Source organism: Ursus maritimus, unplaced genomic scaffold (assembly GCF_017311325.1).
Source record: "Ursus maritimus isolate PB19 unplaced genomic scaffold, ASM1731132v1 scaffold_20, whole genome shotgun sequence".
NCBI lineage: Eukaryota > Metazoa > Chordata > Mammalia > Carnivora > Ursidae > Ursus > Ursus maritimus.
Window position 1 is genome coordinate 42,036,019 of NW_024424453.1, and position 15,259 is coordinate 42,051,277.

The 15,259-nt window shown below is 38.5% G+C and overlaps 1 protein-coding gene across 1 annotated transcript in view; it reads right to left on the minus strand.

Annotated features, from left to right (window-relative positions):
- Positions 1-15,259, minus strand: part of NEK10 (NIMA related kinase 10) — a 199,701-nt gene that overhangs the window by 30,643 nt on the left and 153,799 nt on the right. The window contains exons 29-30 of the mRNA XM_008709406.1: positions 8,952-8,989; positions 8,714-8,854 (exon numbers count right to left, since the gene is read on the minus strand). Coding sequence (XP_008707628.1) covers positions 8,714-8,854; positions 8,952-8,989 — 179 coding nt within the window. The remainder of the gene's footprint in view (positions 1-8,713; positions 8,855-8,951; positions 8,990-15,259) is intronic.

The following is a 15,259-nucleotide window of genomic DNA, read 5'->3' on the forward strand; positions in this document are numbered from 1 at the left end:
AGTTAGGGCCCTTTCCTGATGCTTTGAGACTTGATCTATGCTATATATCCAGTCTACCGAAACTACAGTTCACAACACAAGCCCTGAAACTGTTAATTACTACAATTTGAACAAAAGATGGATTACACTGTACTCTTCAAGTTGACCAAGACATAGTATAACCTCCTATTTTTTCTGAATTCTCTCTGCTAAGAGACTAAGAGTCAGGAATTTTTGAACAACTGCAGAACAGAACATTTGGGGCAGGAGCTCCCTGAGAAAGCAAAGAGTATTTTTGCTCTATGAATGGGGCCAAAACATATATTGGCTTCTCTGTATTTGACCAAATGCCCCATTGAAAGACAATGCAACCCTTTAAATTTTAGTATAGGGAACAGATTCACTCTCACCTCTTTCCTTAGCTTTTGTAAAATGAAATAAAGTAACTGAATTGTAGTTCAGATCTACAAATGTTCAACAACCTACCTCTAGGGCCAGGAGTGTAGAAGGTACCAGAAGTTCAACAAAGGATATTGCACTCACAAAGCGTTCATGAAAAGTTCACCCAGAGAACCACAAGATGGGGGATAGAGAGTTGATGCAAAAGTTACATTTGAGAAGACCGTGGAGAAATAGTAACCCTTCAATAAGCATAGGACATGGATTTGGTGTGAGGGAAGGTATATCGAGTGGCAGCTTCTGAGTAGAAGAAACAGTTTTCAGCAAAGGGCTGGAGTCAGGTAAGTAAAGGCCACATCTAGAGAACAGCAAGATGTCTAGTTTATCTAGTGTGTTGTATAATAAAAAGGTACAGTATTGAGTACAGCTAAAGAGGTAGCCAGGCGCCATGTATGATGGTGAGGAGCCATAAGGGAGACTGTGTTTCGGGAAAGGTGATCTCATGAGAAGAAGCCCAGAGCTGAAGTCAGAAGGCCCAGTTTGGAATAGCATGTGGTGACCATCTGCCCATGGGGAGCAGGAGCCAAGGACACTGCTGAAGACTGGATCCCAGTCACAGGGAGAATGACAGCCCGTGGAAAGTGAGAGGGAAGTAAGGGAGAGAATGACTAGTGGGCTTGGGCATGGAATCCTTCCCAAGACTGACCGATACTTCCACAAGCAGGTAGAGATTATTAGGAAGAGACTTGACAGTCTGTACCTAGTCACTCCCCTTCCGCCCCTTCCGCCCCACCCCACCTCCTCCCACTTCCCCTGGTGGTATTTCCCACAGGATGGCAGGAAGCTGAATCAAAGTCTCAGCTCCTTTTACTCACTGGGTGATCAGACTTTTTTACCCCCTTTCATTTGAATCTTCAGAAATAAGCCGTTTAAAGGCCAAAAAAGCAAGGCTGCTTTGAAGCCCTTCCTTCTTGAATTCTGGCTTAATCACCTTTACAATATGCATCTCACATCCTGTTCAGGTTTAATTAGGGTTTTCCCCACTTCCAAACTTGCTAACTCCTTAGTTACTTTTTTAAACTATAAAATATAATCTCAGGATGTTTAAGGTTGAAGTTCCTAGAAGTGATTACATAATACACAAGGAGGATGCTGTGTGGAGAATTTACTGCTGCATTACTTCGCACACTTACTTTTGACTTCATGAGCCCCCTATTGTTAAGCAGTGGAGTGTGAGGTTAGCATTGCCCAAGATGGGGTGACAAGGAGGAACCAAAGAACAGAGATGGTACATTTCTGGGCTTAAAAAGCAATAGTCTAAGTAGAAGGCAGAGAGATTCAAAAGAATTGTTGCCAAGAAACCTCTCCCTCCCATCCCCTCACACCTCTGCCATAAGACAAAGCTTCTCTGAGGCGGGAGGACAGCAAGACCAGAAAAAGAGAAGTCTTAGAAAAGACTCAAATCCTAGCTTACTTTAGGCAGTCTAGGTGGTGGCAGGAGGAGGGAAGAGTTGGATGATGGAGCTCTCTTTAAGTTGGGGATTCAAGAGTGGTCGCGCTGTGGGCTCAGTCCCCATGGGGAACTCTGAGAGCCCTAGTCATGCGATGTTCCCTGTACCACAGTAAGGGGTGGGGTGGGGTAGGAGAGATGGGTTTCCCACGGTGTCAGACGCAAATAGGGCCTGCTGAGTTCCCAAGTCTCCAGGCCCAAAGAGGTGAGGAAGAATGGGCCAATCCTCCCAGGCCCCTGAGATGGTGAGCTGACAGAATGAGAGAGCGTGACCTATAGAGGTCTTGCTTTCATTCATGGCCACGGATGGAACTGTGGACTGGGAACTGAAAGTCAGGTAGGGCTGTGCCACTACATTCTTTGGATGCCAATGCGGAAGGATAACCATACTCAATAATCAGATCGGATACCAGCACAGGCGGTCTCAAAGCCCCAATACCATGATGCCAAAAACGCTACTCAGGGAAGAACAGAGAGAAGAACAATCCTCAGTTGGTCTGATTTTAAGCTGACAAAGAGATCATCAACACACTGAAATTTACCTTTAAGGTAATTGTTTATGTGTTCTGATACGTGGAATGGGGGCTCAATATAAAAATTAAGTTTAGTGTTGGGAAAATATAGAAAGTTAGATTTTTGTTGCTGAATTTGTGGCCTAAAAATAGCATATGCATTTGGTGTAGTCTGTACCGCTGACTTTTCTGCATTGACTTAGTTATTTCTTTCACTATGCTACAATGACTATGCAAGTCATGCTTGCTCCCTTTATTCCTCCTAGAGGGAACATTTTTTTTAAAAAGTCAACTCTATTGATGTAACCCAGAATTCTCAAGAAGAAAATATTGTGGTGCAGAAACACACCATGTTCAGCACTATGGATACAAAGACTAATCAATCAAACTAAAGAACAGAACAGAACACAGAAAGAAAAGATGGCACACCAACACCCATTCAATTACCTGAACAAGAAGGATTTCTCCCAGTCATGGAAAATAGGCAAAATTATTATAGTTTGAATCTCTGACATCATGCTAGATCATTTTCTAATAACTCCATTTGATCCCAGTCTAATACTATTGGGTAATGTCCCAGTATACCTAACCAACAATCCACACCAATAAGGGTACACGCAGTTTACAGCCTGTAGTGTTCATGATTAACCTGCAGAAATTGATATATTGGTATGACTTTAAAGACTGATCAAGAAGTTAATTACAAAAATAAATAGTTTTATTTCACCAGTCTTATGCTCAATTTAACAATGTTATTTCAACTTTTCTTTCTTGACTAACTACACAAAACCCTGTTCTTCAAATGCTTTAGGAGCTAGCTCTTTTATTCTCTATCTGGTTCCATTAATAATGGGTTAAATAAAACTAGGACACTTGCTGAAGAATAACTTTAAGAAGAATTGTGCTTTTGCATACCAATACAGTAGAAGACAATAAGTAGATACATAAATTTTTTAAAAATTAATTAACACACCTTCTAAAATATCCCAAATAATCTATGGAATCCATAGTGAGGAATGTCAATTAAGAATGGGTGAGGTCTACGGGATGTCTGTGTGGCTCAGTTGGTTAAGCAGCCGACTCTTGATTTCAGCTCAGGTCATGGTCTCAGGGTCCTGGGATTGAGGCCCGCATCAGGCTCTGAGCTCAGTGGGGAATCTGCTTCAGAATTCTCTCTCTCCCTCTGGCCCTTCCCCTGTGCTCTCTCCCTCTGTCTCTCAAATTAATTAATTAAGAAGAATGGGTGAAGTCTCATCTATATGAGAAGGCAGGTGGTTGGGTTGGCTAAAAGAAAGAGGTCTCTTGCCTCTTTCTCATTAATATTGGCTCACTTGTCACCATCCTTAGTATTCAAATTACTGTATGACAGTAACTCAAAGGGGATTGTAAACCCTTTGAAACTGTTTTTAAATTCCATTAAAAAGCATTAGTAATAGCAGTTTGGAATTTGAGAGCCTTGCCTTTCTCCATTGACTCAATTATTTTGTACGCTGCTACAATCCATCCAAGCCACTGACCTCCCTTTATTACTACCAGCAGGTGGTATAGCTTTCTTCCCCTCCTTCCACTTAGCCTTTCCCACAGGGCAAAAACCCCCAGGGCAGGGTTGTGGGCTACCATTTAACAGCTGATTTGCAATCTGCAAATTCTGGTTTTGGGTTGGAAGTGTCAATAACTTCTGTGTGACTGAGTATCTCCTTGTAAAGACGTTATCCTCCAAGAACTTGAAAAAAAATCTGCATCTCCAGGCAGCATATACCTGGGACCTATCTCCTTTGGCAGGAAGAATTAGGAAGCAAATCACCACTGGTAAAAGAAATTTGTTGTCTCCCACCCCTTTCCCAATCTTAAGTCTAACTTTAAAATATCATTGTTCCCCATTCTTTAAGTCACCACAAGGTGACTTATGCAGTTGCTCTCAAGAGCAAGGATAAACAACAGTTCATACAGTGGTAGTCTGCGTCCGTTACTCAACAAGTGGTTTTCAAGGAAGGGCCTGACCTCAGAGAAAGTACCCAAGATATATTTAAACTTTACTAAAGGAGCTTACAGTTTGGTTGGGAAATCTAACCAATATATCCAAATCCCAACAAACAGTATAAAAAAGTATATGATTATATGGCAAATTGTATGGTACAGATGAGTATTATAAGAAATTCTATTAAAATCTGGTGAGCACTTTTTTATATGCTAAAAGGATTGCCATGAAATTAAACAAGAGAAGGCATGTACTCCAAATCACTTTGGCAATTGTGAAATTTAGTATTAATTACTTTATGTCAATAACTAACTTGAGAGTAAGCTACTGAAGGTTGCTAACGACAAGGACCAGAATATTAAGCTGTGCTCTCTGGAATACTTGGATGAAACACTGACTACTTTATTTAGATCTGACCTTTATGAACAAAAGACGAGTATAAAAATAGCTTCTCAGTCATCTAGTAAGAAAGTATAATTAAGAGCCCAGAAATCATGAAGTGACAATTCCTATTCAAAATGCAGAGCATAAGAATTCCCATACATCAGCTCAGTGCCTGGCTGTTCGCTGCTGTGAAATGGAAAAGTGAGGGAAATGTCAGTGTTAATCCAGTCAAATTAGGCCATATTCTCAGTTGACATTACATTTGCACTTTAAATTTGGGTTTGATTGGCGCTCCCCAAAATTTACATTTGACCTATGCTAATGGCATCCACATTATTAAAATGTACTCTGTGTATTTGACAAAGGATACATTTCTCATAATATGTTTTGGTATGATTTCGTTTTCACAAATATATGACACCCTGTCCCCTACCTCAAGAAGAAAGACCTGTTTCTTTTTTAGACACACCACATGCTTGCCCCCGTTTCAAATATCCAGTTGTTAGAATGACACACAACAGAACCAACCCATTATTTTTAAAGAACTGAGTCTCCTAAGGCATGGGGCACTTAATAGAGCATAATCTTACATAGTAAGTAGAATAGATATAAAACTTTTCCGGTTTTCTTTTCTATTGATTATATTAAGGAGTTAGGTAGTATAGATCACCATTTCTCAAATAGTAACTAATGTTCTTTCATAACAAAGAAAACAGACCTCCGGATAAGCAGATAACAATATCTACTTAGAATTTAATAATGTTGTTTTGCTTATGTTTCATTTATTTTTACAATTGCCATCTATTTTTGGCAAGTGATTCTTTACTGGCTTCTCATTTGTAGCCATAATATAAGACTCTCTTTTAGTTAAATTTACATTGAGAAAGTGAGTCAAATTAAAGAAACCTGTATTAGCAAAAGAGTAGTACAGATGATACTGAGATATGGTCAAATTTGTGCAATTAGGTAATCTGTCAGTGACTAAAGTTAGGGAAATGGAACTAAAATACTTAACATGTTAAAAAAATGTTTGTTCATTCAATTTATGTTAATTAATGTTAATATTTTCATCCATGCAAGATAGAAATTCCTAAGTTTTCTTTTCTTTTTTTTTTTTTTTTAAAGATTTTTTATTTATTTATTCGACAGGATAGAGACAGCCAGCGAGAGAGGGAACACAAGCAGGGGGAGTGGGAGAGGAAGAAGCAGGCTCATAGCGGAGGAGCCTGATGTGGGGCTCGATCCCATAACGCCGGGATCACGCCCGGAGCCAAAGGCAGACGCTTAACCGCTGTGCCACCCAGGCTCCCCTAGAAATTCCTAAGTTTTCATTTCGGTTGGCAAAGAACTGCATGTATCTGTATATGCATACATCATGTGTATAAAATATGTATAAAATAAATTCTTTACCCAATCCAGTTAGTATTAAAAGGCAGAACAGGAGGACTTTAATCGTGTTAACTTGAGATGGTTCCGTACTTATTTGTTCTGTGGGAGTTTGTATCACCACAGTATGAACGTAGAATGTGAAATTAACAAAAAATAGTAATTTGAAATAGTAATAGTAATGTGATATAGTAATGTGATGTAGTGAAATAGTAATAATAATGTGAAATTAGGAGTACCAGATCGACAAAATCATATTATAATACAGCCACTTGGTACTCTAAAATCATAGCTCTCACCGTCTGTTCTACTGGAGCATATGGAAAATGGTGTTTACATTCTAGATATGGTCCTGGGAGCACACCCAGCTTTTGACAAAATTCTTCCCTCCCTGACAATTTTTTCTGAAACATTTAGACAATACAAGGTTGCGGCTCTTGGTTAAACATAATGTTCCTTACATCCAAGCATGTTCCTTTCTATCCCAAAAAAGCTAAATCAAATGTTAAATAAATGAAAATACATTAATATAGACTGCTTGTAAAAAAAACGAATCATCCACACATTTCAGTGTTTTACCTATTCTGAGTAACAAATATTTAAGATATAACTTCCAACTGACCAGACCAATAGAGTCTCATGGCACCTTGGTCCAAACTTGTTTCCCTATTGTTGGAGACCTCTATTAATGTCACCTTTTCATTTTCTTAGTTAGGGTAGAGACACGGAGGTAACAGCTGGAACGGGGCATGATCTGCAGATGAGGTAAGCTAAGTGGATAGGGTTGGTACTAGCTGGTGGTAATTTGATAAAACAACAATAATCCCAACTTAGCCACAACACTTTAAAAAAGATGACTTCTATATTAAGCAGAAAAGTAATTTTGCATTAATATGGAGAAAAATCAAGAGGTTTTATTACTCAAAATTAGAATAACCCATAGGTACCAACCCAAGTGTTCTCATATGCACTAATGTGTCTATAATATTAGTAGAAACGGAGCTCCTGTATGGGTGAACTTGAGCATTCACTGACAACACGATAGTATATTCTATAATATCTGTCAGTATATTTTTTAAAAATTGGATGGTCTGGGGGCGCCTGGGTGGCACAGCGGTTAAGCATCTGCCTTCGGCTCAGGGCGTGATCCTGGCGTTATGGGATCGAGCCCCACATCAGGCTCCTCTGCTAGGAGCCTGCTTCTTCCTCTCCCACTCCCTCTGCTTGTGTTCCCTCTCTCGCTGGCTGTCTCTATCTCTGTCAAATAAATAAATAAAATCTCTAAAAAAAATAAAGTAAAATAAAAATTGGATGGTCTAACAAACTCTAATACAATATATTACATGTAAACTGTGCTATAATACAGTTAGTTTGTTTAAAGGTCAAGAGATCTGACCAATTTCATGGATATAAAATAAGTCTTAAACTGGGCCAATTCAACATGCCCTTTACGAAAAGGAATTCCTACTATGAATCACAGCAGAGCTGTGAATTACTTACATAAATGGGTTTTCTGCCCCTTGCTATTATAAAATCAATCAAACTATTTTACCTTCACGATTATATTATGTATGAACTTACCTTATGCCAAACAGCATGGTCAGCATGATAACTATGGACATCTTAATAACAAAACCATCTTTTTTTGCATCTATGCTGATGGTGTCAATGGCCCCAGCCTGTCAATAACTCTTCCAAAGCAAATTTAATAAATGTGAAGACATGGACTAATGTTACAGTAAATCAATCCACATCGCTTAGGTTCACCATAGGTGTTAAGTCTACAAAAGAGTGTGAATTGAGGAAGCCAAAATGAAAACAGCATTGAGCAATATTCCAAATTAAGCAAAATAGTAAAATAGAACTTTTTACTAAAGAGTCATATATTCATACATAAATGTTAAAAGCACAATCACCATACTTTTTCCCTGAATTATCCAGGCTTAGCTAACGGTTTAACTATTACTGTTGTACTTTGTTGTCTTTAATAGAAATTTAAAACATTAACTAACACACTCTCTTTTCCCCCAAACCATTACTTTCATGTTTTAAGTATCCATAATTTTTGAATTGTTAGAAAAACAACGTTATATAATATTGTCGTGATTTCAGGGTCATGAAACTGAGCCCCACATCAGGCTCTATGCTGCGTGTGGAGCCTGCTTAAGATTCTCTCTCTCCTTCTGCTCCTCCCCACCCCCTTTTCTCTCTTCTCTAAAAGAAAAAAAAAGAAAAGGAAAGAAATATGAATGTAAAACAATTACTATTTTCTGTTAGTAAGTATGCATTTTAAGCACAAATAACTTAACTGGTTAACATCCCCACCAAAGCAGAAATGTAAATTTTAGGAAAACAGCCTATAATATTTCAATCAAATAAGTGAACTCAGAAAGCATTTTGATACTGTTAAATTGCCAAACTGATAATGGTGGACAACAAAATGAAGTTCTCCTGCTGTTTGTGTTAAAATTACCTCCCAAGCATCACTCAGACATTTCAGGCCCAACTATAATTCTGTATCCGCCCATTGTGTGCTTGACATCAACTTGATCTAATAAGTACTACCATGATCTTTGAGATTGCGAAGAATCACAGCGGGAAGGCTGTGGGACTGCCACCCCATCACTAACTCGGCCTCTAGCTCCTTAACGTGGGCCCTGAGCAGGAGGGGTGGTACTTTCAGAAGCAGGTCAAGAGGCAGCAAAGCTGAAGAAATAAAAGGGGGAAAGATATGAAACTGTAACATAAATCACACCGAATATCAGGGAGGCATGCACGAATGTTACCGCCAACACAAAATTACCTGGTCTTGGTCTGGATCCTATTCCACCAGTGAAGTCCCTGAAAACAGAATTAAGGGCTGTTAGAAGGGCTTATTCAACTTGGATTTGACTGAAAGCCTATACCTTGCTATGGTTTACAATATAAAAATTAAAAAAAAGATTATTTTCCGTCAAGATGTTCTCAAGAACTTAATAAAGAGGAAAATAAACCCATTCAAACCCATAGCAGACATTCTACTGGCACATGGAAGAACCCGTTCTCATCATAGTGGTTTATAAGCTCTAAGAATGATTAAGACCCTACATCTTAGTGTCTTGGATAATTTTCTTATTATACTTAAAATCAAAATGATGATGTTATATTAAAAATAAGTACTTAGGGGCACCTGGGTGGCTTGGTCAGTTAAGTGCCTGACTCTATTTCGGCTCAGGTCATGATTCTAGGTCGTGAGTTCGAGCCCCAAGTCTGGCTCCATGCTCAGCAGGGAGTCTGCTGGAGATCCTCTCTCTCCCTTTCTCTTTGCTGCCCCCCCTACATGTGTTCGCTCTCTCTCTTTAAAATAAATAAATTAAATCTGTAAAAAATGTGTTTAAAATTTCACATGTAGTACTTTTCTATGCTTTGTTCCTGTCATCTTAAAAAAGAAATTATAACTCGTCCTATGAAATGAGATGACTTTTGCATTTAGGAGGATTACATTTTTCCTTAAGTTTCCAGTGTTATTAACATCAGTTGTTTGCCTTGTCCTGAAATTCTAGACTTCCTGATCATTTTGCATTTTTGGTCTCAGTGCCTTCCACCCCCTGGAGATGGGCTTAGAGCCCACCAGGGACAGCCATAAATAACCGTCAACCTTGTTTTTTCTGCTGTTATCTAGAGCTAATTTTTAATAGTTATTTTGGAATGAAATAAGAAACATCTGTGCCCTGACAAGTTATAAGAACTATACTAAATTTAATGCAACAAAATGTAATGCATAATTTAAGCCCAACAAAAACATATCGAACATCAACTACATTCAAGGCACATGATAAGTATCTGCTGAGTAGGAATGAAGGGAGGGATTTAAATACAAATACACATGGCTAATAAATCTCTTACCCCAACATTTTCATTTTAAGCACAGAATTCTTGATATGTAAATGCAACACATACCTAAATTATGAAGCAAAACAAAATTGGCCTCATTTACCCACTGCCCAACTAGAGTACTAGAATAATACCAAAGTCTTTGCATCTGATGGCAAGTTCCTTCCCTATCCTTTTCCCCTCCTCCTGACTCCCCACCAAGCCAGCCCTCTCCTGATCCCACTATTTTCTCTGTCCCTTTCCCAGCCCAAGTTCTCAAGTCAGTGAAAAGTCAATGGAACTGGTCAGCCTTGTACAGTTAATACACTCTCCCTAGTTCTGGGATAAGGGGCATGTTCAAAGAAAGAAGATGGATAACCCCTGCCCTCAGAAAGTTCAAAGAGGGGCATAATCTCAGTAGTATCTATCCATGGGCAGGATGCTTCTGGGCTGAGCTGAGGACAGCTGTTTCAGCACCTCATGTCTTTGCATACATAGTATATCACAGCACGCACAAGTGAGTAACCCTGTGCCTTAGCCTTCTAGAAAGGTCTAGCACTGTGCAACAGAAATACAATGCAAACCACAAACAAAAGTTTAAATTTTCTGGTAGCCACATTTTTAAAAAGTAGAAATAAAAAAGTGACATTCATCTTAAGAACATATCTTATCTAACCAAGTATATCTAAAATATTATCATTTCAGCAGGCACTAACTATAAAAACTAATGAGATATCTGACATTGTTTTATATTTATATGAATATTAAAATCAAATTTAAAATTTCGTTCCTCAGTCACACTAGCTACATTTCAAGTGCTCAAGATTCACATGTGGCCAGCTGCCTCCGTAGTCAACAGTGCATGCCAGACTCTTCCTTGGAAGGTGTTGGCCACTGTCTTCATAAATGTTATGACTGAGGCTAACAGTCATGCCATGCAGCTGCTAGCCTGCAATACCTCTTAGACTATCTTACATGGTGAATTAAAATGTAACTTGTGGAGATCTTTTATTCCTAAGGTCACAGGTACTTTTGATAGCTGATAACCACTCATATGCCAAGCTAAGTAGATGACTATTCCAGTTGTCCTAAGAATCCAAAATTTCAAAAAATTTTATGTATTAAAAAATGGGCTAGTGATATACGTGAAACAGACTATCCTGGCGATGCTGAGTTGCTGCCAACTTTGTTACTCCTTAATATAATTCTAAATTCCTCTTTAATGAACTTTAGTGGATCTTTAAAATAACCATCACACATTCATTTAAACAATATTTATTAAGGGCCCACTATGTGTAGAAGCTATGCCAAACAATAGAGAAGGGATGGTGAAAAGAAACAGTCCCTCGTCTTGGAACTGAAAAGCCTGCAGAGGTATGGCAAGAAAACTGTTAATTTCTCTGGAAATCATATCATGGATCACAAGGAAGCACAGTCATCTGAAATTTCCAAGTAGAACAGACTCATTGTAGCCAGAAGTGACAACGTTTAACTATACAATTGTTGGGTCCACAGATGGACAAAAGATTGAAATTATGCAGAGCCTGAGGGAAGTCTGCCTCTTAGACTGAACTGGTTTGAATGTTTATGTCTAACAGAACATCATGGCTGCAGAGGATGTTTTCCCATGATAGCGTAAGTTGGAAAACAGACAGAAATGATTTAACACAAAGAGAACATTCCAGAAATGTTTTCTGGTGAAAAGCCTTAACATAATGAAGCTTGTGTCCTCTGAAACTTTTGAAATGGGAATTGACTAATAGGACTTCAGGCTGATGAAACAATTTCAGAGAACGGAAGGTTTCAAAGGATTCTGAAAGGTCATTCCTTCCAACTCTCTTCAGATCTGGGGTGACTTCATCCAGAATTTATAAGCCAAAGCAGAAACTGAAGCACTGGATCAGAATGTTAGCCTACAACTTCCACCCCAAACCAATAACAGGTAAGGTGGAGATTGAAGGTATTAGCTTTGAAACTTTTTAAATCAACTTTTCACTGAATGACTTCAAGTGCAGGGTAAATTACTTGTTTAATTATTGTGCCAGAGGAGTCCTGGCTATGAAGGAGATAGAGTTCTAGAATTTTATATCTTGTAAAATTCTTTTGAATATACTTCTGAACCAAGGGAGGTGCATTACATAACTTAATTAAATTGTGAAAAGAAGTTAACACTAGTTGATGTTGATAAAAGGAGAAATATTTAACATTATGAAATGAGAGGGTTAACTTATGGTATAAGATAATGTAATCACACCATCTGAGCTAACTAGCACTTTACTGCTTGGAAGTCTCTTTCAGGTAGTGGCATTCATAATGTGTGAAAAAATGGCATTATGCAGAGTTGAGTTCTCCTGTCCCCTATCTGTAATGTTAACAAAGGTGATGTCACTACAGGAAAGGAGAATTATGCCCCTGTGGCTCTCCACTCCTACTCCAAGAACAGCTAAAAACAAACAAGCAATTAGCCACAAAAGTTTAGAACTAGCACAGAAAAGGAATAGTGGTCTTCATTAATAATACATTGTTTCTGTAAGACTGCTTGAGTATGACATTGGCAGATAGGCTAGGTTGATTCTGGCAAGTAGTGATCAAGCAGTATTTATTCAATTTAAGTAAAACTAGATATGGGTTATGAAAAGGGGGAGTAGAGAATACCCACAAGTCAAAATAAGCAAGACTTCTGCTAAAAGGAGGCAAGAAGCAAGACCCATAGGTCCCGAGCTTACACAAAGGTCTTTCTGGTCACATGTATGATGCTGGATGATCTCAAATGTCCACGACCGTTTCTGATGTGAATCAAAGACTAGAGTCAGGTCACATCCTTGAATACAATTATGCATACCCTGATTTATCAAAGAAGTTGTGAACCACAGGCATCTCCAATACTGCAAACATCCAATGTCTCAAACCAACCTGCCAACTATACCCTGTTGCCTTGGCAACAGGATGCAAGCAGGCATGGAGAAATCTTGTTGCCTGAGCAACAGAATCTTTAAAAAAAGGGGGGGGGGGCTTAATCTGTGGCTATGGCAAAGGCTTGTAGGTTCAAGTCGGTAGATGGGATTTTAGTCCTATTACAATGAGAGGTATAGAATTTACTAAGATAACAGTCATTCATCTATTAATTAACAAGTATCATTTGTGGCCTGGCACGTGTGCAATACACTGCACCTTGGGAAATGCAAAGATGGACCAGGCATCATCTGGTATGTGCCAGTACACAATAATAAATATTAATAGAATGAATGAATGAATGAATGAATGTTCTTAAGAAAGGCATAATGCAATGGCCAAAGCTTACTAGGACTGAGTGTATGTAATGGTTAAAGAGGTTGAAGCCCCTGTGTGCATTATACAGGGTAATTTATTTGTAAATTGAAATAAAATGTTATAATTCATCGGATTAGAACTATCTATCTATCTATCTATGTAATGAGACTTTAGAATCCCGATTAGAAACTGGTAAAAGTCAAGCCCGTTCTTAATTCTTTCCTAACACGCAGTAATGGAGGCAAGAGATCATTTAGATCACTGAAATGATTAAAGTTAGAAATTTCAAAGGAAGTCCTAATTATTGGTTTTTAGGTTTTTTTCCTTGACACAGACATTAACTAATCCAGCTCTTGACTAAGTCCATCAACGTTCACAAAACATCAAATAAACAGTAACAATAAGGATATTTAACATGATTATTTCAAAAAAGGTAATATCTTGTGACAGATGTGGCTATGAAAAATGAATTGCACTTTCTCCCTCACTCCTTACGATTTCAGAGGTGTATACATCAAAATAAAAGATGCTTTCCAGACACTATCATGCACTTCAGACTTTCTCAACGTATGTGTAGAGTTCAAAGCTCCAAGACTGGCAATGTAAAAATGGTGCAGCCACTCTGGAAAACAGTTTGGCAGTTTTTTAAAAAGTTAAGCACACACCTACCATATGTTCCAGTCATTTCACTTCTAGGTATTTATCCAAGATTTTAATTTTTTTTATTGATTTTTAAAAAGATGTATATATTTATTTGAGAGAGAGAGAGAACATGAGCGGGAGGGGGAGAGGGAGAGGGAGAGAGAGAATCCCAAGCAGACTCCATGCTGAGCGCAGAGCCAGACTCGGGGCTCTTTCTCAGGACCCTGAGATCATGGCCTGAGCTGAAATCAAGAGTTGGATGCTCAACCCACTGAGCCACCCAAGGGCCCTAACCCAAGATTTTTAGAAGTATGTATCCATACAAAGACACAAATGTTCATCACAGCTTTATCTGTAATAGCCAAGTATTGGAACTCAAATGTCCATTAACAGATGAATAGAAAACAAACCATGATCAATCCATACAGCGGACCACTACTTCACAGTAAAAAGGAATGAACTATTGATACACTATGAAAAAACGTGGACAGACCTCCAAATAATCATGCTGCCTAAAAGAAACTAGACAAATAAGAGAATGTATTATGTAATTCCATGTAGATGAAATTCTCAAATGCTAACTAGAGCGCAACAAGCAAATCAATGATTGCCTGGGGTGGGGAGTGAGGAGCGCAAAGGTAAAAACGGACATGAGAACCCTTGTAGGAGGATATGGTCACCATCTTAATTGTTATTTCACAGGGACATACATATTCAAAACTTATCAAATTGCACATTTTCAATATGTGCAGTTTATTTTGTGTGAATTATACCTCTTTGAAGCTGTTAAAACAAACTTCTCACATTCTCATTTAAGAAAAGTTGTTCAAATAGACCATCACATGACCTGTGTGCATTCGTTAAAAGCGATATATAAAAAGATACACCATTAAGTTTATTTTTGTCTGCCTTTCGTTATTTACTAGCTGGAACTAATTGTTAGTTCTAATTATCTCATGGTTCTACATCTTCAGGAGAGCTAACTGGTTAGCCCGTAGTAGAATGAATCTATTGCAACTAAAGCAGGTACTGGGTGACATTCGGATTGATAAACATCTGGAAGAGTATCGCAGGTGACACTACTGCTAATGACTCTCTAATAACATGCAAAGAATGAAGATGTAAAACCACACGTCCATTCTAGTAAGCCAGAGCCTTAAAGCAAATTATACTAAGTGAATATACATATAGTATGAATGACCTGTTTATCGTTAGGAAATGTAGGTCGACTAGAAGCTCCCCATGGTCTCCTGCTGTAAATGTAAAAACTGCTATACTGACATCTCCAGACTTTCAGGGGGGCCAGGACAGCTGTCGATGGCTGCTACATGCATGGCATCCTCCTGA